General features: G+C 42.8%; 3 protein-coding genes and 1 long non-coding RNA gene across 51 annotated transcripts in view; 3 read left to right on the top strand and 1 right to left on the bottom strand.

The window, feature by feature from the left end:
- The window catches only part of septin4b (septin 4b), a 54,694-nt gene extending 47,062 nt beyond the window's left edge, over nucleotides 1–7,632 (top strand). For 7 of the 48 annotated variants that reach the window (XM_087282213.1, XM_087282203.1, XM_087282175.1 and 4 more), the window contains 2 exons: nucleotides 3,992–4,098; nucleotides 7,538–7,632. In XM_087282213.1, coding sequence (XP_087138339.1) covers nucleotides 3,992–3,995 — 4 coding nt within the window. In that variant the 3' untranslated portion in view covers nucleotides 3,996–4,098; nucleotides 7,538–7,632. Of the gene's footprint in view, nucleotides 1–1,368; nucleotides 1,412–3,590; nucleotides 3,706–3,991; nucleotides 4,489–7,270 lie in introns of those variants that run through there. The other 41 variants (XM_087282211.1, XM_087282195.1, XM_087282183.1 and 38 more) reach the window with 19 other exon arrangements.
- LOC147833534 (uncharacterized) lies at nucleotides 1,247–8,781 on the bottom strand. The gene is made up of 2 exons (XR_015508987.1): nucleotides 8,687–8,781; nucleotides 1,247–2,384 (listed from the first exon to the last, which is right to left on the bottom strand). It is a non-coding gene; the product is annotated as an uncharacterized LOC147833534 (long non-coding RNA).
- A 4,466-nt stretch (nucleotides 8,782–13,247) lies between these two features.
- apoa1b (apolipoprotein A1b) lies at nucleotides 13,248–15,719 on the top strand. Its single transcript, NM_001100144.2, is given in 4 exon segments — nucleotides 13,248–13,277; nucleotides 13,760–13,806; nucleotides 14,104–14,248; nucleotides 14,757–15,719. Coding segments are annotated over 3 exon segments (774 nt in total). The 5' UTR covers nucleotides 13,248–13,277; nucleotides 13,760–13,763; the 3' UTR covers nucleotides 15,343–15,719.
- A 1,251-nt stretch (nucleotides 15,720–16,970) lies between these two features.
- Nucleotides 16,971–21,821, top strand: LOC100330653 (T-box transcription factor TBX10). The gene is made up of 8 exons (XM_087283422.1): nucleotides 16,971–17,063; nucleotides 18,043–18,233; nucleotides 18,407–18,508; nucleotides 18,889–19,060; nucleotides 19,548–19,703; nucleotides 20,805–20,887; nucleotides 21,113–21,195; nucleotides 21,461–21,821. The coding sequence occupies exons 1-8, from the start codon at nucleotides 16,971–16,973 to the stop codon at nucleotides 21,610–21,612; spliced, it is 1,032 nt and encodes a 343-aa protein (XP_087139548.1). The 3' UTR covers nucleotides 21,613–21,821.
- Nucleotides 21,822–23,124: the final 1,303 nt, after the last annotated feature.

Here is a 23,124-nt window from a genome sequence, read left to right as displayed (position 1 = left end):
ATTCATTCATTCATTCATTCATTCATTTTTTCGTTCATTTATTTATTTATTTATTTATTAATTCGTTTATTTATTTATTCATTCATTCATTTATTAATTAATTTATTCATCTGTTCATCTGTCCGTCTGTCCATTCGTTTATTTATTTATTTATTTATTTATTCATTTATTCATTAATTATTTCATTCATTTATTCATTAATTTAATAATTTATTCATCCATCCATCCGTCCGTTTGTTCGTTTATTTATTTATTCATTCATTTATTTATTTTTTGTTTATTTATTTATTTATTTGTTTGTTTGTCTATTTTTTATTTATTTATTTGTTCGTTTATTTATTTATTAATTCATTCATTTATTAATTTGTTTTGTTAATTTATTTATTAATTTATTCATTTATCTATGTATGTATGTATTCATTCATTCATTCATTCATTCATTCATTTTTTCGTTCATTTATTTATTTATTTATTAATTCGTTTATTTATTTATTCATTCATTCATTCGTTATTTATTTATTCATTCATTCGTTTATTTATTTTTTTATTTTTTTATTTATTCGTTTATTTATTTATTTATTTATTCATTTATTCATTTATTTATTCATTCATTCGTTATTTATTTATTTATTCATTTATTCATTCATTCGTTTATTTATTTATTCATTTATTTATTCATTCATTCATTCGTTATTTATTTATTCATTTATTCATTCGTTCGTTCGTTTATTTATTTATTTATTTGTTTGTTTGTTTGTTCATTCATTAATATGCATCTATGTATTTATCTGCTTTTATTGTCCTGTGTAAAGTATAAATGTCTTTATATATGCAGAAGGTGTCAGTAGTTTTGAGATAATCACTGTTTCTCTGTAGTATTAGACTGTACTGAAGGTCCAGTTTGACACTCATTAATTCTCCTCTGTCATCTTCATTTCACTCATTTATTATCTTCACCTAATCTCTGATATGTGCTCATGAGTGTAGATCAGAATAAGGGTTTGCGTTTCCATTTGTCATGAATATATTGACTATGCTAAAGAGCATTGAGCATTATTTTACCCATGTTTTACCCTGTTATTTTCCCTAATGGTGTTTAAACCGTATAGAAGACTGCAGACTGTACACATGCTGAGCTCCACACACTTCCTCCATGCTCAAACTGACTGTTCAAATAATCCCTTGTGTACATTCACCTACACTCACACTCCAATAAATTCACCCAATATATATATTCAGCCACAGATTTCTTTCTTTATTGTTTGTTTGTTTATATGTATTAATGAAGTTCAGACTCAAAACAGAACTGGCTTTGCTTCTGTACAATAAATATAATACACACACTATAACTGACATACTGTAGTACAGTGTGTGTGTGTGTGTGTGTGTGCGTGTGTGCGTGTGTGTGATGGTCTGAAATGAAGCAAATAAATGAAGTGTTGACTGTAGTCCTCCTACACCCTCATGTCTGACAGCGGTTTGTCCCTGTAGTGCAGTGATCAGCCTCGTGTGTCTGCTGTTGGCATTAAATCAGGATGAATTTGAACAGTTTCTGCTTGATTCTGGATGTGTTCACACTAACCGCACGCTTCATATCTCGGTGGCCTCTTCAATGTTTCCGTCTCTGTTCTGTTGCAGCCGTTTGCTATTGTCATTGAAGCTCTTTGTTTTGCTCATTATTGTACTGACCTGTCTGCAGATTTATTAAACAGAAAACTGAGCTCTCACACACTCCTCAGTCATCAGAGCCTCTGCTCAGTGTTCAGCTGAAGCCCCTCTTCATCTAATCCGGCCGGGAGTCTTTCTGGGTGAGATGCTCAGTTTCTCCCTCCTGGATTTGGAGATCCTCTGCTGTTCCTCTGTCGGGTTGGATGGTAACGTTGGTGGACGGCCGTTTTAATGATTTGAATTATTATTTAATTCAGTTTTAATAAACTGAACTTCAACTCTGGAAGCTGGACACAGTTTACTTTCACTATGATCTTCTATGTTCAGCTGCTGCGACACAGTCTGCATTGTGAAAGCGCTAGAGACATAAAGAGGAATTGAACTGAACCTTTAGGTCTCTCCAGAGATGCTTGATTGGGTTTAAGTCAGGGCTCTGGCTGGGCCATTCAAGAACAGTCTTGGAGTTGTTGTGAAGCCACTTCTTCATTCTTTTAGCTGTGTGCTGAGGGTCATCGTCTTGTTGGATAGTAACCCATCAGCTCAGTCTGAGGTCCTGAGCACTCTGGAGAGGGTTTTGGTCCAGGATCTCTCTACTTGGCCACAGTCATCTTTCTCTCGACTGCAACCAGTCGTCCTGTCCCTGCAGCTGAACAAGCTGAGCTGCTGTGTGGACATCAGTGAGGGAAACACCCAACTTCAATGATGTCAGCAAACGGCTGCAATAGAACAAAGAGAAACATTGAAGGGTGTCTGGACACTGTCCGCTCCCACTGTGTGTGCTCATATACAGGTGAAGTCAGAATTATTAACCCCGCTGAATCATTCGCTGCCTGTTTATTTCCCCCAGTTACTGTTTAGCGGAGAGCAGATTTCTCCAGCACATCTCTAATCATAACAGTGTTAATAACTCATCTCTAATAGCTGATGTGTTTCCTCTTCTCCATGATGACAGCACATAATATTAGACCAGATATTCTTCAAGACACTAGTGTTCAGCTTACAGTGACATGTAAAGGCTTCACTAGGGTAATTAGGGTAAAGTTAGGGTAATTAGGCAAGTCATTGTATAACAGTGGTTTATTCTGGAGACAATCCAACACTAATATTGCTGAAAATGGCTTTAAAACTAATAAAAACAGCTTTTATTCTGGCCCAAATAAAACTAATAAGACTTTCTCCAGAAGAAAAAATTTGAGAGGAAACACTGAGAACAACTCTGAATCTGAAACCTCATCTGGGGAATATTTGAAGAATAAATAATGTAATAATTCTGGCTTATTGTACTGTATTTTCGCAGTAAAACACTAGAACTGAAGCAGATCGCGTCGTCAGGTTAGAGAGACGCCTCCTCAAACACAGATAAAAACTCTAGAGTCTCCGTCTGAACTCTCCATCATCTGCAGCAGGACACATCAGCTTCAGCTCAGCACAGCGGCCCTTGTAGTAATTAATGCCAGTGACTCGCAACCCCCAACATCCTCTGACATGGTTATAAATATAGAATCTTTGCATGCCATGGTGCACACACACACACACACACACACACACACACACACACACACACACACACACACACACACACACACCAACAGGCCTAAGAGTTTCCCCTTTTGATGCATGTGAGTGTGGGAAATGCACCAGGAAGATTCACCTGATGCCAGAAAGTCGCTCTGCTGCGTCTGACGCTGTCGCTGTGTCTTTAATAGGATGTGATCTGCACAAGAGTCACAATCCAAATGCAAAGGCTGAAGCAGAGCATGTAAAGGCTGCAACTACACACCACTGCTGTAATCTTCTGTAGTTTATGGATGAAATATGGTCATGCTGACGCTTAAATGAAATTAATTAGAGTTTTGAAAATCATCCAGCGATTCAGGATCAGTGTTCAGTTGATGGAGAACACACATGCAGCACATGATCAGCTGGTGCGTGCGTGTGTCCGTGCGTGTGTGTGTATAGGAGTATTGATCTTTGTGTGAGTGTGTGCGTGCATGAATATGCATGTGTGTGTGTGTAGTACTATTGATCTGTGTGTGTGTGATTGATCTCCTGATGGCCTCACTATCAGCATCTCACAGTCATGCATGCGCAGTATTGACCATCAGCTCACGCCACTGCTGTGTGTGTGTGTGTGTGTGTGTGTGTCTTACTCCTGCACTTATATCTGATTGTGTGTTTGTGTAATATTATTCTTATTGCTGATGTGTGACTGTTTGTGTCTTTGTGTTATTCTTCTGCTATATCTGACTGTGTGTGTGTGTGTGTGTGCATGTTAATTTTCCGCTGATATCTGACTGTGTGTGTGTTTGTGTGTTGTTTGCAGTTGAGGCGGATGCAGGAGATGCTGCAGAAGATCCAGGAGCAGATGCACTCACAGAGGGAGGTGTACGAGCACATCTGAAGAACACACACACACACACACACACAGATGTATGAGTACATCTGAAGAACACACACACAAACAGAGAGAGAGAGAGGTGAAGAAGACACACACAGGCTGGTATTGGTGGTTTATGAGGACTCTCCACAGGTGTAATGTATTTTATACAGTAAAAACACTGATTATAACATCTGTGTCCTCATAAACCACTAAAACAAACAGATACACACACACATAGTCAGGGCCTGAGCTGAGCGATACAGATGCCGGAGAGCCGCTGTGAGCTCTGAATGGTCTCAGAGAGCAGAGAAGGGCACTGTAATAGATCTGTAATGAGCACTTTCTGTATTGTGTGTCGTGTTTATTTGCAATATAATAAGTCATATCTAGAGGAATAAGTGTGTAGGATAAGAGTGAATGTGCTGCAGTTTATGACAAAGGTTGAAGGCCGTTAAATTATGGAAATTTACCTTAAAATAACGGACATTAAATTACAGAGATTTACTGTAAAATAACCGACATTAAACTACAGAGATTTACTGTAAAATAACGGACATTAAACTACAGAGATTTTACCGTAAAATAACGGACATTAAACTACAGAGATTTACCGTAAAATAACGGACATTAAACTACAGAGATTTACCGTAAAATAACGGACATTAAACTACAGAGATTTACTGTAAAATAACGGACATTAAACTACAGAGATTTACTGTAAAATAACGGACATTAAACTACAGAGATTTACCGTAAAATAACGGACATTAAACTACAGAGATTTACCGTAAAATAACGGACATTAAACTACAGAGATTTACCGTAAAATAACGGACATTAAACTACAGAGATTTACCGTAAAATAACGGACATTAAACTACAGAGATTTACCGTAAAATAACGGACATTAAACTACAGAGATTTACCGTAAAATAACGGACATTAAACTACAGAGATTTACCGTAAAATAACGGACATTAAACTACAGAGATTTACCGTAAAATAACCGACATTAAACTACAGAGATTTACTGTAAAATAACAGACATTAAACTACAGAGATTTACCGTAAAATAACGGACATTAAACTACAGAGATTTACTGTAAAATAACGGACATTAAACTACAGAGATTTACCGTAAAATAACGGACATTAAACTACAGAGATTTACCGTAAAATAACGGACATTAAACTACAGAGATTTACTGTAAAATAACGGACATTAAACTACAGAGATTTTACCGTAAAATAACGGACATTAAACTACAGAGATTTACCGTAAAATAACCGACATTAAACTACAGAGATTTACTGTAAAATAACAGACATTAAACTACAGAGATTTACTGTAAAATAACGGACATTAAACTACAGAGATTTACCGTAAAATAACGGACATTAAACTACAGAGATTTACCGTAAAATAACGGACATTAAACTACAGAGATTTACTGTAAAATAACGGACATTAAACTACAGAGATTTTACCGTAAAATAACGGACATTAAACTACAGAGATTTACCGTAAAATAACCGACATTAAACTACAGAGATTTACTGTAAAATAACAGACATTAAACTACAGAGATTTACTGTAAAATAACGGACATTAAACTACAGAGATTTACTGTAAAATAACGGACATTAAACTACAGAGATTTACCGTAAAATAACGGACATTAAACTACAGAGATTTACCGTAAAATAACGGACATTAAACTACAGAGATTTACCGTAAAATAACCGACATTAAACTACAGAGATTTACTGTAAAATAACAGACATTAAACTACAGAGATTTACCGTAAAATAACGGACATTAAACTACAGAGATTTACCGTAAAATAACGGACATTAAACTACAGAGATTTACCGTAAAATAACGGACATTAAACTACAGAGATTTACTGTAAAATAACGGACATTAAACTACAGAGATTTTACCGTAAAATAACGGACATTAAACTACAGAGATTTACCGTAAAATAACCGACATTAAACTACAGAGATTTACCGTAAAATAACCGACATTAAACTACAGAGATTTACTGTAAAATAACCGACATTAAACTACAGAGATTTACTGTAAAATAACAGACATTAAACTACAGAGATTTACCGTAAAATAACGGACATTAAACTACAGAGATTTACCGTAAAATAACGGACATTAAACTACAGAGATTTACCGTAAAATAACAGACATTAAACTACAGAGATTTACCGTAAAATAGCGGACATTGAATTATAGAAATTAACTGTAAAATAACGGACATTAAACTACAGAGATTTACCGTAAAATAACGGACATTAAACTACAGAGATTTACCGTAAAATAACAGACATTAAACTACAGAGATTTACCGTAAAATAACGGACATTAAACTACAGAGATTTACCGTAAAATAACAGACATTAAACTACAGAGATTTACCGTAAAATAGCGGACATTGAATTATAGAAATTAACTGTAAAATAACGGACATTAAACTACAGTCCCACACCAGTCCAGACCACCACAGAAGAAGCTGAGGAGGTCCACAGTGGCTCAGAATAACAGATTCAGTGCTGTTAGTGACTCTAGATGAGAGGGAATGTACGGTGGCTGAGAGAGCTCAAACGGCCCTTTATTAATTAGACACAACAGATGTCCTTTCGGCTGCAACCCATTACTGGCAAACACCCATACACATTCATTGACACACACACTCATACACTAGCCGAGACTCAAACCAGAGACCTTCTTGCTGTGAGGCGATCGTGCTGCCCACTGCGCCACTATATGTGATTGTGATCACTCCGCTCCAGCAGTGAACATGTTTGGGATGTTTTAGATGTTTTTAGGAGCTGAAATCAAATCAGTTTCCTGCAAACCTCCCGCACGGGTTTAGGAGAGGCTGTCTACTTTACAGATATTGTCCAAAGCATGAACAATGCCATGCCGTCACACCGGTGTGATGTTCAGTACAGAGCAGTTCATCCAGCAGGTGTGTGTCCGTCTCCCTTTATTGACATGAACACACGTCTACAGTGCCACACGCCAGCGCCACACTGTCAGTGAAGAGACTATTCTAGATCACTCGGCCTCAATACATGCGCATTAACACCGGCTGATGGACACCCAGCACTGTCAGTTTCAGGCCGTGTGTGTGTGTCCTCTCTCTCTCTCTTGTGCTCGAGTGTCTCTCCAGCTGATTGTCTTGTATACCGGCTCCATATCAGAGGACACACACACACACACACACACACGGTGGATTATGTAATTCTGTTGTTGTCTGTTTGGATGGTGTGTGTCTTTGTGTTGTACGGTCTTCACATGGATTGCATCAGTTGTGTGTCTTTGCTTTTGTTCGTGTGTCTTTTGTCTGATAATGCATTTTTTTTTTTAAACCGTGAGATATTTTCGTTCAGCTGTGTGTGTGTGTGTTTGAGTGTTTGTGTGTGTTTGTTTCTGAGCTTCTGAATGAGGTAACACACACACACACACAGCTGAGGAACTGCTATTACTGATGCTGAGCAGACTGACCCCCTGATTAACAGAGCTGTATACGCGTGTAGAGGATGAATAAAGATGTTTCCTATGACGCTGTGCTGTCCTTTCCCTCTGTCTAAATGCTGATTACATATGTTGAGCATTGACTCAATATCTACAGTTATCAGTGCTGTCAAACCATTAATCACATCCCAATCACTGCATATAATCACTGCATATATACCAGATATTATCTTCAGCTTTACTGTCATTACACATGTACAAGTACAAGACAGCGAAATGCAGTGCAGGTCTGAGCAGCAGCAGCAAGTGCAGGATATACAGGTATCAGATATAGACAAGCTGTGCTGACGGATGTACTGTGAACATTATATACAGCTTGTGTTAGTTATGAACAGAACTTTACAATAGATGAGTACAGGGCATCTGGGAAAGTACTGGAGGCGCTTCACTTCTTCCACAGTTCACAGTGCTGCTCAGAGACTGCTCACCTTTACTCTGTTAAAGCTCATGTGTTTGTGATTGTTTTAGAACTTTAGCTTCAGTTTCCTGTTGGAGAAATGACGAGGAGTAATAAACGACAGAGAACAGTGGATCCACTCACTCTACAAACCCGCGTCTGACTATACAGCAGAGGAAGCGGACTCTAACAGCTGCAGATCAACATGAGTGAAGGAGAGCAGCCGTCTGCAGCCGGAAATATTCCAGTGTCTGCAGCCGCTCACACGTGAAGAAAAAGCTCAATATGGAGGATCAGCGCTGTGTGTGTGTGTGTGTGTGTTAATGCCAAATACATGAAGACACTTCACCAGAGTGATAATGGGTGTTTTAAACCTCATCAGTAAAGATCATCACACACACACACACACACACACACACACACACACACACACACACACACACACACACACACACACATACACACACACATACACACACACAGTGATTAATTGAGCTGCTGTAATGCTGATGATCTGTGCTGGACGCCGCTGACCCTCTGGACTCACTTTATCAGTGTGTGGGAGTGTGTGTGTGTGTGTGTTTGTGCTGCACAGAGACCCCTGAACCTTCAACACAATCAATGACTGAGTCCCCATACACAACTGCCTGCTTACTTTACTTTACTTTACTTTAGTTTAGTTCACCTTCAGCTTTACTTCATCTCAGCAGAATCTCCTCTATAACAGCGCAGAACAAACACACTCCTGCAGAACACACACACACACACACACTCCTGCTCTTTTATACGGGCCTCTGCAGTGTTTGCCTTGTGAAATGAGGACGGGTGAAAGGTCGGGGTGTTGTAAGCGCTGTGGTTTGGCAAGAAAGCGCTGCCGTTTACCCCAATTCAGCTCCAGCGTTCACTATCAGAGAGGAAAACAGGGCAGTCAGCAGGGTTTGAGATGAGGGACACCACACACACACACACACACACACACACACACACACACACACACACACACACACACACACACACACACACACACTCTGCACAACATTAGGAGAAACTCCTCATTTTGACAGTATTTCTGTAAACAGGACAGTGTTGAGCTGATCTGTAAAATGCTGACTGACTGAAGAGTGTTCAGATATTGAGCCTGTGTTGACGTGTTTACGGTCATCAGCATCTTAAATCTCTGACGGTTTTTAATATTTAGATTTTTATTAAAACACATTTATGTGTATTTATGTCTGTATTCTATCATCTTTGCTTCAAATTACAATGCTAATGCAGCGTCTCTCGGGCTGAGGGTAAATTCAGTTCAACTCATCTTTATTTCTCTAGCGCTTTTACAGTGTAGATCGTGTCAAAGCAGCTTCACATAGAAGATTATAGTGAACTGAAACAGTGTCAGATCAGTTTCCAGAGTTTCAGCTCAGTTCAGTTCAGTGTGGTTTAATCTTCACTGCTGAGAGTCAAAACATTGAAGAGCAAATCTAGCCATGCGCAGCTCTACAGATCCTGAACCATGCAAGCCAGCGGCTACAGCGGAGGAACAAACTTCACCAATTGACCAAAGTGAAGGAGAAAAACCTGGAGAGAAACCGGGCTCAGCTGGGCTCCACCATTTCTCCTCTGGCCTAATGTCTTGTGCAGAGCTGCAGTCGAGGCGCTGAAGGTTGGAGAACGCTGGACATCAGCGAGGACTCGTCTGTTCCTGGAGCGTCACAGTAATCAGTGTCATGCTCTCCACTCCTCATGTCCACCACCGCAGCTGCTCAGGATACGGCCTGGTCCACGATATGGAAACCGTGGGATCATCTCGTCGCTGGTCTTGGATTGAATCAGTGGTGCTGCGTGGTCTGAGGGCCTCAGGATGAGTATCCCAGGTGGAAATAGAGAATAAAGAGAATAATTAGCGTAGCTGCTGTTCATAGTGAATATAAACAGTGTACACTTCGCTAAACAGACCGGTCTTTAATCTAGTGTTGAACAGAGAGTGTGTCTGAGCCTCGGACATTATCAGAATGGCTATTCCAGAGTGTAGTAGCCATAAATGAGAAGGCTCGACCTCCTTTAGTGGACTCTGCTATTCTAGGTACTACCAGAAGCCCTGAGTTATGAGATCTTACAGAGCGAGTTGGATTGTAGTGAGACAGAAGGTTGGTCAGATAAACAGGAGCTCGATTATTTAAAGCTTTATAGGTGAGAAGCAATATTTGAAATTCAATACAAAACCTAACTCTCCAGTTCACTGTGCTCTCAACTATGACGACGTCCGCTACTGAGAAACCCAGATATGTGAAAAGGGTCTATACCAGGGGTGTCCAAACTCAGTCCTGGAGGGCCGCTGTCCTGCATATTTTAGTTCCAACTCAAATTAAACACACCTGAACCAGACAATCAGGCTTTATTAGGTATACTAGAAACTACTGGAACTTCCAGACAGGTGTGTTGAAGCTATGCAGGACACCGGCCCACCAGGACCGAGTTTGGACACCCCTGATCTATAATATACATATTATTCTACAACACAGCACAGTTTACTGTAGTAAAACTGAAGCATAATACAGTATTTATCACTTCACTATGTGTGTTCATCAGTGTTGATTTGATGTGTGTGTGTGTGTGTGTGTGTGTGTGTGTGTGTGTGTGTGTGTGTGTGTGTGTGTGTGTGTCTCTATTGATCAGCAGCTGAATATTGAGTGTTTTAATCGCTGATGAGCGCAGTACTCCTGTTCCTCAGCCCGAAAACACAGATAAAGCTCAGCCTTCACACGTCTGCATCATACAACACACACATACACACGCACGCACACACGCGCACACACACACACACACAAGAAAATGTGTGTTGCGTTTCAAAGATCAAGACAGGCAGTGAGATGTGGGGTTGTGCAGACTCTGTGCAGATCTCCTGTGTGTCCTATTCTAGAGTTACTGTCAGAATATGAACCCTGGATAATGAACACTACTGGCGGATCTGCTTGATCAGAACACTCACCAGTGATCCTCTATCATAATCATTATTCTTCAGCTCTATACACAGCAGATTTCACACATCAATATTAACCCGATCACATGTATTATAATCACTTATTATCTGATCAGCTCAGGATAAGAGTTTGATTTGAGTCCAGTGTAAATATTCCTGTTACTCTTACTGAACATTATTACTGTGTTCACTACAGAGATGTGGAGCATTACAGCAGACGCTCGACCGCTGTTAGATCTTCCATGTGTTTAATGCAGACAGCACAACGGGACAGCTTGCTTCATTTGTCTATTAATGAAGCTCACGTTACTACAGTGCCCTCTCCTAATACACCGCTGAACTGCTTCTGTTTAATGAGTCTGCTCACATCAACTGTAGAAGTGTCATGTATGATATAATGAGCTCTGATACTACAGGAATCCAGTGTAGAGGGAATTAAACCAGTCCACAATCAGTGATTGTTGACCACAGCGCTTCATACTGAGAATTATTACAACACACTCCTGACAGAGCAGAGCTGGACCCCACGGCCCCCGAGAACACACACACACACACACACACAGTATTAGAGAGGACAGTCACACACACGTTCACATTGATTTTCCACTGAACAGGTTCCACTGTGTTTGCCTGATTATTTACTTAAACTCCTACTCCTGCAGATGACACACACACACACACACACACACACACACACACTGCTGTCCAAACGTGCAGAAGGCAAGCGTGCATGTTCATTCTTCCCTCATACATGTTTAATCGCATTGCAAAAATCACCAATAAATTAAAAAATGAGTTTGCCCACCGTGGACTGAGAGAGCTAATGCCGTGATCACAGTGCCCACACCATTCAGATATCTCTACGACAGCTCTCAGACAGCTGAGAGGACTTCACTTGTTGTGCATTCGTATATTACATGTTGTACTAAATAAATATCTTTTAAAAATCTGTTAAAGGCACAGTTCACCCTCGAGATGTACACATATTCACTGTTTACTCACTGTTTTAAAGCTTATGGGTTTCTTTCAGTCGTTTAACACAGCGTATCTGCTTGAGTGACGCTGAACACCGCTCACCGCTGACTTCCATAGTAGGAAAAGCAAATACTGTAGAGGTCAACGGTTTCAGGATCTAACATTCTGCAAAACTTCATAAAGAAACTCACAGGGTAAATGATGACAGGATTTTAGTTTTTGCCCAAACTATTCCTTGAATGATAGCGAGGTCAAAGGTCATGGTGAGAAAAGCTGCATTTAAATACTATTATTTACATTCCTGCGTCCTCTTCCAAGAACAATATGATTCAATCATGAGCCAAAGGTCAGTACGAGAGGACAGATGGAGCCGTTTGCATCCACCAAAATCTACTGACAATAGAAGAATATTTATATATATAAACTGTGGAGGAAAGAACCCATGCAGAACGACTCTAAATAAAGACAACACAGCAGATAGCGCGACTTGAGGACTGAGGAAATGCCACTAAGGCACAATTCTTGCTATTAACTTTGCATTTTGCCCCAATAAACTGCCTCTTTGCTGCTTATTAACAGTTATTAAGGTTATAGTTGGGTGTAGGATTATGAATGTTGAATATGATCATTTTATAAGAACTGATAATCAGCCAATATCCTTATAATAGGCAGGTCATACAGTAAACTACTGGGTAGAGTGGAGAATCAGTACTTACACTAAAGTTCTACCATTACTTGTTTTCCACAGCCGCTATTGAAGCTTAACCTTCATAAACACACACATATACGGTAATCACAGACGCGGATCAAGTCAACTGTTCTAGGGCAGGAATGGCTGTTGCTGAATAGTGTTAGGAAAGGGTTTGATCATACTTTAAATGTTGACTGCTGTATATGTGTGTATCTTGTATTACTTATGTTGTGGGAAGCAAATGTCCCCAAATGTTGTCTATGGACCTTTTGGGGACCTTTTTAGGTGTCAATAACTAATGAAATAACTGCCCTTTGCACGGCAAAACTGTTGAGTGGAAATATGTCTTTACGATAATAAGCACTGGACATTTCCCACCTGATGAAAGAATTCTGAATGATGTGAGATTTGTCCTGCATGAGTGTGTTAGTGAGGTTTTATAATCAGAGTTAGATTAGTGTGTGTGTGTGTGTGTGTGTGTGTTTGCGCCCCCTCAGTGAGCAGTGATCTTTGCCCCCAGTGAGCAGGCTGGGTAGGGGTTGAGGGTCAGTCCTCCTCCTCTCGGTCTGCAGTATAAGAGGCTCCCGCTGGCCCCGAGTCTTCAGTCTCTTCCCAGACCAGCCACATCCACAGGTAGGCAGTCCAGCGCCGGCACACACACAGGGGTACACACTCGGGGACATATTTAAAGTCTTTACTGACTTCAGGTTAAGTCACTTTTACAGCTAAAAGGAGCGGGAAGTGATTGGCTTCGGTTTGCAGACTCGAGAGTCGAAGCATGCTTCAGCAGATCTGATCAGTTATTTTAGCCTGACGGCACAGCAGTCTTGGCCTGGAGGTTTCCAGATAATCCGGGATTTCAGATTATGCAGCGGTGGACAGCTAATCTGGTTGTGAAGCCTTTGTAACTCTGTCTAATCCGGGATGAGGCCGGTCTAATAGGCTGACATCTGCTCTGGGTGAAGCCTGGCCTGTGCTGTTCTGTCGGGCTGATATCTGTGAATCACTGACCCAGTACACAGAACTATTCTCTGGGCTTGGGTTGTGTGTCTCAAACCTGTCTCCTCAGTCTATATCTGATATTCTCTTTGCTGTTGTGTGTGTGTTTTACACAGATCCATGATGAGGTTCGTAGCCCTCGCCCTCACCGTATTCCTGGCAGGTATAAAACACTTTACTTCTCTCACTTTCCTCATTTCCAGATTCATGAGCAACATCTGCTTGAGATGTGCCAGAGCTGTCACTGCTGTGGTACATTTTCAAAAGGTACACATTTGCAGCTAAAGGGTCTACGTTGATATATTAGTATACTTGAAGTTTTCATTTAGTTTCGAGAGACCCGTTTATCCCATTGCATGTTTTTTGAAAAGGTCCCACACCAGTGACAGCTCTCGTACCTGTCTGTCTGAGACTGAAGAATATGTATTCTATTGATGAACTACGATGCTTGTTGTTGCAGGTTGCCAGGCCCGGTTCCTGCAGGACGAGCCCCCATCGCAGCTGGAGCATGTGAAGTCTGCACTGCAGGTTTATGCAGATCATCTGAAGCAGGCCGCACACAAGTCCCTCACTCACCTCGACGACACCGAGTTCAAAGACTACAAGTAAGAAAGAGCAGAGCCGGGAGCAGACTGTGATATTTACCCCACAACATCAACATCTACACTGTGCCAGATCTGTCTCTGCAGTGGCCCAACAGCTTCTCAATACAGCAGAACCCTTAAAGGGGCAACTCTGAACATCACTGACCCTTACGTTTGCATAATTACAGCCATAATGTTTAATAGAAATAAACGCCCTATTAAAGAGTAAGACATCTCCCCTATTTAAGTCAGAATGGTTCAGTTTTCCCCTTTTTGAGAGTGCATGTGAAGAGATTTAAAGTGCTGTCAGATCATTTTCTTGTCAGATTTTGCTTCCTCCCCTTCAGAATATGGGTAGCACATTTCGATGACAAAAATGAAACATGCGTAAATAATGTTGATATGGAGTCCATCCTAACCCACCGCTATCCCTAACCTCAACAGCATTCAAACACAGAGTTGTTAGCATGAAATCAGGGCTTTGAGAAATAATGATTCCACTGACAGCCGCACTCCTCCTTCTGTGCAGAGTCTTCCTGGGCCAGTCCATCGACAACCTCCATTCCCACTTCCAGAACTTCTTCCAGGTCATCACGCCTCTGGGCTCTCAGGTGATGGATGCCACCAACCCCATCCGCGAGAAGCTGAACAAGGACATGGAGGACCTGCGCAAGGACATCGAGCCCAAGCGCGAGGAGCTCAGAGCCGTGCTGGAGAAACACTTCAATGAGTACAGGGACGAGCTGAAGCCCTTCATGGAGGACTACCTGGTCAAGCAGCGTCAGCACATGGAGGAGGTCAGGGCCAAGCTGGAGCCTGTGGTCCTCAGCCTGAAGGAGAAGATCCCACCCAACTGGGAGGAGACCAAGTCCAAGCTGATGCCCATCCTGGAGGCCATCCGAGGCAAGGTGGCGGAGAACGTGCAGGAGCTGAGGACCATGCTGGAGCCCTACGTCCAGGAGTACAAGGACCAGATGGAGAAGGGAGCCTTGGAGTTCAGAGAGAAGGTGAAGTCTGGAGAACTGAGGAAAGAGCTGACCGAGCTGGGAGAGCAGGTGAAGCCACACTTCGAGGGCATCTTCAAGGCCCTCCAGAAGTTCGCCAGCAAGGAGTAAAGCGACCGTTTTGTACACCATCCCATCCTCCCTTATCCACGGCTTCTCTCAGAGCATAGCTGATCTTTTCTCTCTCTCTCTCTCTCTCTCTCTCTCTCTCACACACACACACACACACACACACACACACACACACACACACACTGATACAGGCCCGTAGTACACTCATATGCACTTTGTACACATGACCACACACACACAGACACACACATGCAGGACTTGCGTTCTCTCTAATGGGCAAACTCATCTAAGAACACTGAATCCTGTTCATTCAAAAACGCCTAGCAAAATCCCTTTGTTAAGCTGCTTTGTGTTAAAAACTGATGTTCAATGTTCAATCAAATAAAAAATAATAAAAATAGAAAACTTTCATACTACTCTTGTTCCGTGTCTGCATGTGTCTCATTAGTGAGGTGTGTTTGTTGTACATGTATGGGGATAGTATTTAAGCTATATATATATATAGGAAATATGAATATTATTGTTTTTAATGGACAAATGCACAACAGCCCTCGTGACCCTCCACAGACTCCACACTTTTCTATATTCCAGATTTGATTAATGAGTTGATTTGGAAAACGTGTCACCGGTAATCAATAGACCCTGCTCTAGTGATCTGTTACTTATTGCTAATGATGTAAGATGGATGCGCTGTCCTCAGGCTACAGACCATAACGTCAACACCTCACCATAGTTTAGCCTCAACACATTAATGAAAAACTGAAGTCGTACAATTCAGAGCCGACCAGTTCAAACTTAATAGTGCAGCTCCACAAACATCCCCTGCATCAAGTGTGGAGGAGCAGCTAGCAACAAGCAGCTCAGAGAGAAGCTTAGCGGCGTTATACGTAGCCTAGCACATGATGCTTTTATTACCATTTATTACTGATATTTGCAAATAAGATGTTCAAGAAATGTCATTTCATTTTAGTCCATAGACTTTTCTAACAAAGAATGTTGTGCAATACCTTCACTCCCTTTACCAACATGGAGCTATTTCATATTTCAGCTTCTCCAGCACTGCCTGCGTCAAGATTTAGCGCAATACCATCAATCGATTTAAATAAAGAATAAAGTGTGGTGTGATGTGGTGACGCAGTAGGTAGTGCTGTCACCTCACAGCAAGAAGATTGCAGGTTCGAGCCTCGGCTGGGTCAGTGTGTGTTTCTGTGTGGAGTTTGCATGTTCTCCCCGTGTTGGCGTGGGTTTCCTCCAGGTGCTCCGGTTTCCCCCACAGTCCAAACACATGCAGTACAGGTGAATTTAGTAAGCTGAGAGATTGTCAGTAGTGTATATGTGTGAATGAGTGTGTATGGGTGTTTTCCAGTGATGGGTTGCAGCTGGAAGGGCATCTGCTGCGTAAAACATATGCTGGATGAGTTGGCGGTTCATTCCGCTGTGGCGACCCCTGATTAATAAAGGGACTAAGCCGAAAAGTGAATGAATGAATGAATGAATGTGATGTGATGGTAAAAATGGTCATCATGCATAAATGCACATGGAGGATTATTAGGAGATGCATCTTCAGGTCTGTCAGGGCCTTAAGGCTGGGATGCGAGTACACATGGAGAGCTTTTGAGCCTCTGAGAGGGGAAAGGTCACAGCGGTGACCCCTCAGCATCAGGACAATGGTGCTGAAAGTCCAGTCTTCTGCTGGAGCTGAAACACCGAGGCATCGATCAGCCGGAGGATTCTCCTGTCCACAGCCGGATGATGTATCTGTAATTACAGAGTTCGTCTGAGGCATCGTGGGTCATGGTTTGTGAAGGAGTGATATGGATGAGGTGCTGAAATACTGCATATTAGAGCTCTCAGATAGGATATAAAGGCAGGATGGAGCCACTGAGGACTGTGAACGGACACTCAGACCTGAAGTGTGCCCACTGCGCGCTGGACCAGAGGGCATGATGAATGGTAATGTAGTCCTTTCGTATTTTGATTGTACTTTTGGAGACTTGTGATTAGTGTTTTTGTCTTGGTTTAAGGTAAATATGATGTTGGAACTTGCTGTGAAGTGATTTCAGAGAAGGTGTCTTTTTCCTGTGATTTTAAAGCTGAAGGTGTAAAATGTCACAAGTGTCACTGTCTGCAATCTCTGCATTCACTCCTAATCAAACGGTTGGAAGATTTGTGTTACGTTATTTATGAAGAGAGACTCATCTGCTCACCAAGATGAGCACTGTTTTTTATAAAAATAAATGAAAATGGTAATATTGAAAAGAACAGGTCAACATTTGAAGCATTTTCATTCTGACTCTAAACAATCTGTTGAAGCTTTTGAACATTTGACCAAAACCTTTTCAAAACTGTCCTAGAAATGGTTTTTGAATAGTTTTAGGCCAACTTTAATGAAATGCTTTGATCCACTTCTAATGTTGACCACTATATTTTGATAAAGAATAATAATATAAAAATAAAAATAACGTGTAAATACACAACATCAAAGAAAACACTGAAACAGCCCAGAGTCCTGAGCTAAACCTGACAGTTCTGGGAGAGAAACTAGCAGTTTGCTCTGGGAGACTAGTCATATCCACTGTGTGTCTGACCTGTGTGTGTGTGTGTGTGTGTGTGTGATCTGTGTGTATCATCTGTGTATGTGTGTGCAGTGTGTGATCTGTGTGTCTGATCTCTGTGTGTGTGTGTAGTTTGTGATCTGTGTGTCTGATCTGTGTGTATCATCTGTGTATGTGTGTGCAGTGTGTGATCTGTGTGTCTGATCTCTGTGTGTGTGTAGTGTGTGATCTGACTCAGGCATGTCCTCCTGAAGACGGTCGCTCCTGCAGTAAAGCTCCAGAAGTGTCCAGCGTCCGGGTTCAGCTGGAGATGCAGAGTCTGTGGAGGCAGTTTGACCAGCTTGGCACAGAGATGATCGTGACCAAAGCTGGAAGGTTTTCTTACACTTTTACTTGAGTGTCATTCCATCTTTACAGAGTCTGATAAGATGACCCGAATCTTTGATGATGGCTCAGGGTTAGAGAACTGAACTCTGTCAGTGCTGTACTCACCTGTGTATCAGTCAGTGGTCAGCAGCTGTAGTCTGATGTTGGTTGTCTTCATACAGAAGGATGTTTCCCACGTTTCAAGTGCACATATCAGGCATGGATCCTGCAGCAGAGTATGTGCTCCTGATGGACTTTATTCCTGTTGATGACAAACGATACAGGTACTACAAACTAATCCAAATGAATGTATCTCTGTTTAGCCTGTAATTGATGTCTAACAATAACACAGTACAAACACAATCAAGAGGTTCAGCAGAATTACAATGCAAACATCATCAAATCTCATGATGCATTAAAATATGTATATCACTACGTTTTTCACATTGATGAGCCATAACATCATGACCACCTCTAGTCTAGAGGACTGAGCCTGTTCCTTATCTCTGCTAATGTCTTCACCTCCCAATATAGCTGAGATGAAAACATGGAAAAGCAGGTATTCCCTACACCACCATCAGCCAGTGATGTACGGGAATACTGCAGCACTTTCTGTGGACACTATGGCATTTCGGGAAATGGTTCTGGATGTTCTTGTGTGCAGGTATGCCTTCCACAGCTCGTCCTGGCTGGTGGCGGGTCGTGGAGATGTAGCGGCTCCTGGACGAGTGCACTTCCACCCGGACTCACCAGCACGCGGAGCCCAGTGGATCAAACAGACTGTCTCTTTCGACCGACTCAAGCTCACCAACAACCTGCTGGATGACAACGGCCATGTAGGACACACACACACACACACACACACACACACACACACACACACACACAAACACACACACACACACACACTTACCTCTTTTGCAGCACGTCAGTTCGAGTGCAGGTGCTGAGCCATAGTCTAGTTCTAATAGGTTATTTGACACCGAAACACAGCAGCTCTGAAGCAGGGAAAGGGCTCTGAAGCAGAGTCATCTGAACCAATGAGACCCACAGAACCTCTTGATTTAATTCTGATTTGATTCTCTCTTGTGTTCTTCACCAATACATACCATGATGAGATGCACAAACCCGTTATTATTGTTCTGAATCTCTGTCTGTCTCAGCTATGGAGCTCTGCACAGACACATGGGACTCGCTGTGTTTGGATGCTAATATAAATTTGCTAAAGTTATGAGCATTAATAACGGCTCGTTTTGTGTTTGAGTATCTGAGAAAGGTAAACACATGCGCACTCGGGCTGACGCAGTGTCTCTGTGTCTGCAGATGATCCTGAACTCCATGCACCGATACCAGCCGCGGCTGCATGTGGTGTTGGTGGACCGCAGCAGGAACAGTCAGCGCTTCGCCCACCGCAACTTCTGCACCTTCAGTTTCCCTGAAACACGCTTCATCGCCGTCACTGCCTACCAGAACCACAGGGTACACACACAGCCTGACACCAGCACCACACCAGCCCAGAGAAACACAGCGCGACATTGCCAGAGTTAGACGGGTCACACCTTAAACACAGCCCAGAGAAACACTGATGGAGCTTTACTAAAGTCATATATGACTGCGTGTAGGAAACACAACCCTTCCTGTTCCTCTCCATATGCACCAGACACTTTCCTACCAACACTTCACTACAAAAACTCAAATAATAACAAACAAACAGCGAAACAAACTTACAGCAGCTATACCGTCATCTTTATTCCTATAGCGCTTTTACAATGTAGGGTGTGTCAAAGCAGACTGACATAGACCATAACAACAAGGAGAACACTGGACATCCACTGTGGAGAATCTGCAGGTCTGAGTAGGCTGCTGGCAGGTGTTCAGGCTGGCCCACAGGATCAATGCGGAGACTCGTCTGACTCTGGATCATCTGTCACTTGCTAAAGCATCTATACACTGATGCGGGGGAATTTAAGTGCTGCTTGTATCCTCATGTCAGGGACGGCCACCTAGTCGAGTTGTATGTTGACGAGTTATTTTTAGCAATATAGGATGGGGGGGTTTACTTCGTAAGTTGCTTTGGATAACATTGTCTGCTAAACAAAGGAATATATTGTAAATATGACTTCAAGATTCATTCAAATGAGTGAATAGTTGAAGCTGTAATGCAGGGTCAGTCCTGACGGGCCGGCGTCCTGCAGAGATTATCTACAACCCCAATCAAACGCACCTGAACCAGCCAATCAACATCCTACTGGGTATACTAGACTCGTCCTGGCAGGTGTAGGAGCTGAGCTCTTCAGGACAGCAAACCTCCAGGACAGAGATCGTGTTCCCTGATCTGGTGTCTGGCAAACTCTTCTGCTCCAGAATCACCTTTCAGGATGAGCCGAGCTCTAGATGTTTGCACAGTTTCTCCAGATCTGCCTTGCAGCAGCCAGAAAAAGACTCTGACACAACACAAATGAGCGGGATTAAACCACACACATCTGACTGGCAGTCTGACAGTGTTCTAGCAGAGATGAGGACAGCACAGGGAGGACTCGGCGCTGAATCTTCATGCTTTTCATATGTTTTCTGCTCCAGATCACACAACTCAAGATCGCCTGCAACCCCTTCGCCAAGGGCTTCCGAACAGCGGACCCCGAGCACAGGGCAGATCTGAACAGGTGATTCACTTTACACACAAGACCCGTCCTGAGCTGAGCTCTGTGTGAGTGTTTTAGTTTAGTGTTTAATGAATAAAGAGCTGAGAAAGTGCTGCACACATACAGCAAATCAGAAATACAAATAACCACAACTGCTGAATGTAGCATGCAAACTATTAAATCAGACAAGAGAATCAGCGATAGATCCTAAAGGCGAAGCAGATTTAAAAGTGTGTGTTCTGTCAGAGCGGCGTCGATGGGCCCGACTGATCCTCCAGCTCTGGGTCTGCCCTGGGGTGAAGCTGCATCGCGGAGCGGAGAGTGCCAACGTGAGTTACTCTGTTTACTGCTTTAACACCTGACTAACACACACACACACACACACACACACACACACACACACACACACACACACACACACACACACACACACACACACACACACACTGTGACAGTATCATCTTCAGTTGTCCTTCACTCCTCTAATAACTCTTGTCTTCAGTGGTTTCTCATGAGTTCTTCACCCGTAGGTCATGATTGGTCATAGCATCTGCTTAATTGGACATCACCCTCATCATCATGTGTTTTCTGCAGGCCACTCAGACACACACCTGCAGCCGGCGGTGGCTGGATCAGTGATGGACGTCGCATCACACACACACCTGTACACACCTGCTCCAGTGTTCTTCAGTCTGCCTGGACAGTGGGACGTCCTGACCCGAGCAGAGCGAGACCTGACGGGATGAGACTGCACATGTCCAGCGTGTCCACAGCAGTCCAGCTGATCCTCCAGCACTCGTCTGACATCAGCTCACATCCATCATCCATCAGAACACCAGGCGCTCCTCACCACTGAAATCAGAATCACACACACACACACACACACACACACACACACACACACACACACACACACACACACACACACACACACACACATACACATACACACACACACACACACACACAAACACACACACACACACACACACACACACACGAACACACACACACGAACACACACACACACACACAAACACACACACACACACACACACACACACACACACACACACACACACGAACACACACACACACACACAAACACACACTCACACACACAAACACACACACACACACACACACACACACACAAACACACACACACACACACACACACACGAACACACACACACACACAAACACACACTCACACACACAAACACACACACACACACACACACACACACACACACACACACACGAACACACACACACACACAAACACACACACACACACACACACACACACACGAACACACACACACACACACACGAACACACACTCACACACACACACACACACACACACACACACACACACACACACACACACACACACACACACACACACACACACACACACACTTCCCTAGCCATGGGGGTTCGGGTGTATCGGGAGACCCACCCTTCACTGATAAAGGTCCAGAATTTGTCCCACACATGAGCTTGTTTGTCCTGTGCCATAAATAGTGAAAACAGCCCATCGCTAGAGGCTTTAAGGGTTTGGGCGGTGTTTGACAGGGTGTGCACAACGTGTCTGAAGAGCGGGGAGGGATGCGGTGGGGAGGGGTGAGAAGGGTGCGTGACGTATTTGAGGACTGAGAGGGAGACGCACGATTTCCGGGAGATTATCACTCGTGTGCGGCATCCGGGAGTCTTTGTGCTTTTGCGGGAGACTCCTGGAACTACTGGGAGACTTGTGATGTCTGGACTGACCTCCTGCCCTACTCTTAACTCTCTCTTCATACAGCCGTATGCCTTTTACATATCCATAACACACTGTGATGTAGCCGGGCTCGGATCTCAGACCTTATTCCTGAAACACAATAATGAGCAACGAAGCACCGACAGCGGCCCGTATTAAACCTGATGTGAACCCTAACAACTCCAAGCGTGTGCTGATGATGAGCACCTGACCGGCTGATTCAGAATACTGTCACTAAATGCAGAATTTACATTTCAGAATTAAATAGAAAACGAGGCGTATCACTGCAGAAAGCTCCACTGCTGGAGAAGGAGACCCCCTTACAGCAGGCGGGCGACAGGCCTGATCACACTGACACCCTGCAGCTCTCCTGAGCTCCAGCACTGCACTCACTGTCTCTGTCCATCAGTGTCGGCACACTCATCCAGCGCTTCATCACTCTGATCATCCATCACTTCCTGCTTAACTCTGTGTTTTAGTGATGTCCTGG

The sequence above is a fragment of the Danio rerio genome, chromosome 15 (assembly GCF_052040795.2).
Source record: "Danio rerio strain M-AB ecotype USA chromosome 15, GRCz13ab, whole genome shotgun sequence".
Taxonomy (NCBI): domain Eukaryota; kingdom Metazoa; phylum Chordata; class Actinopteri; order Cypriniformes; family Danionidae; genus Danio; species Danio rerio.
The sequence above is the reverse complement of the archived record's forward strand: the minus strand, read 5'-3'. Positions and strand labels throughout refer to the sequence as shown.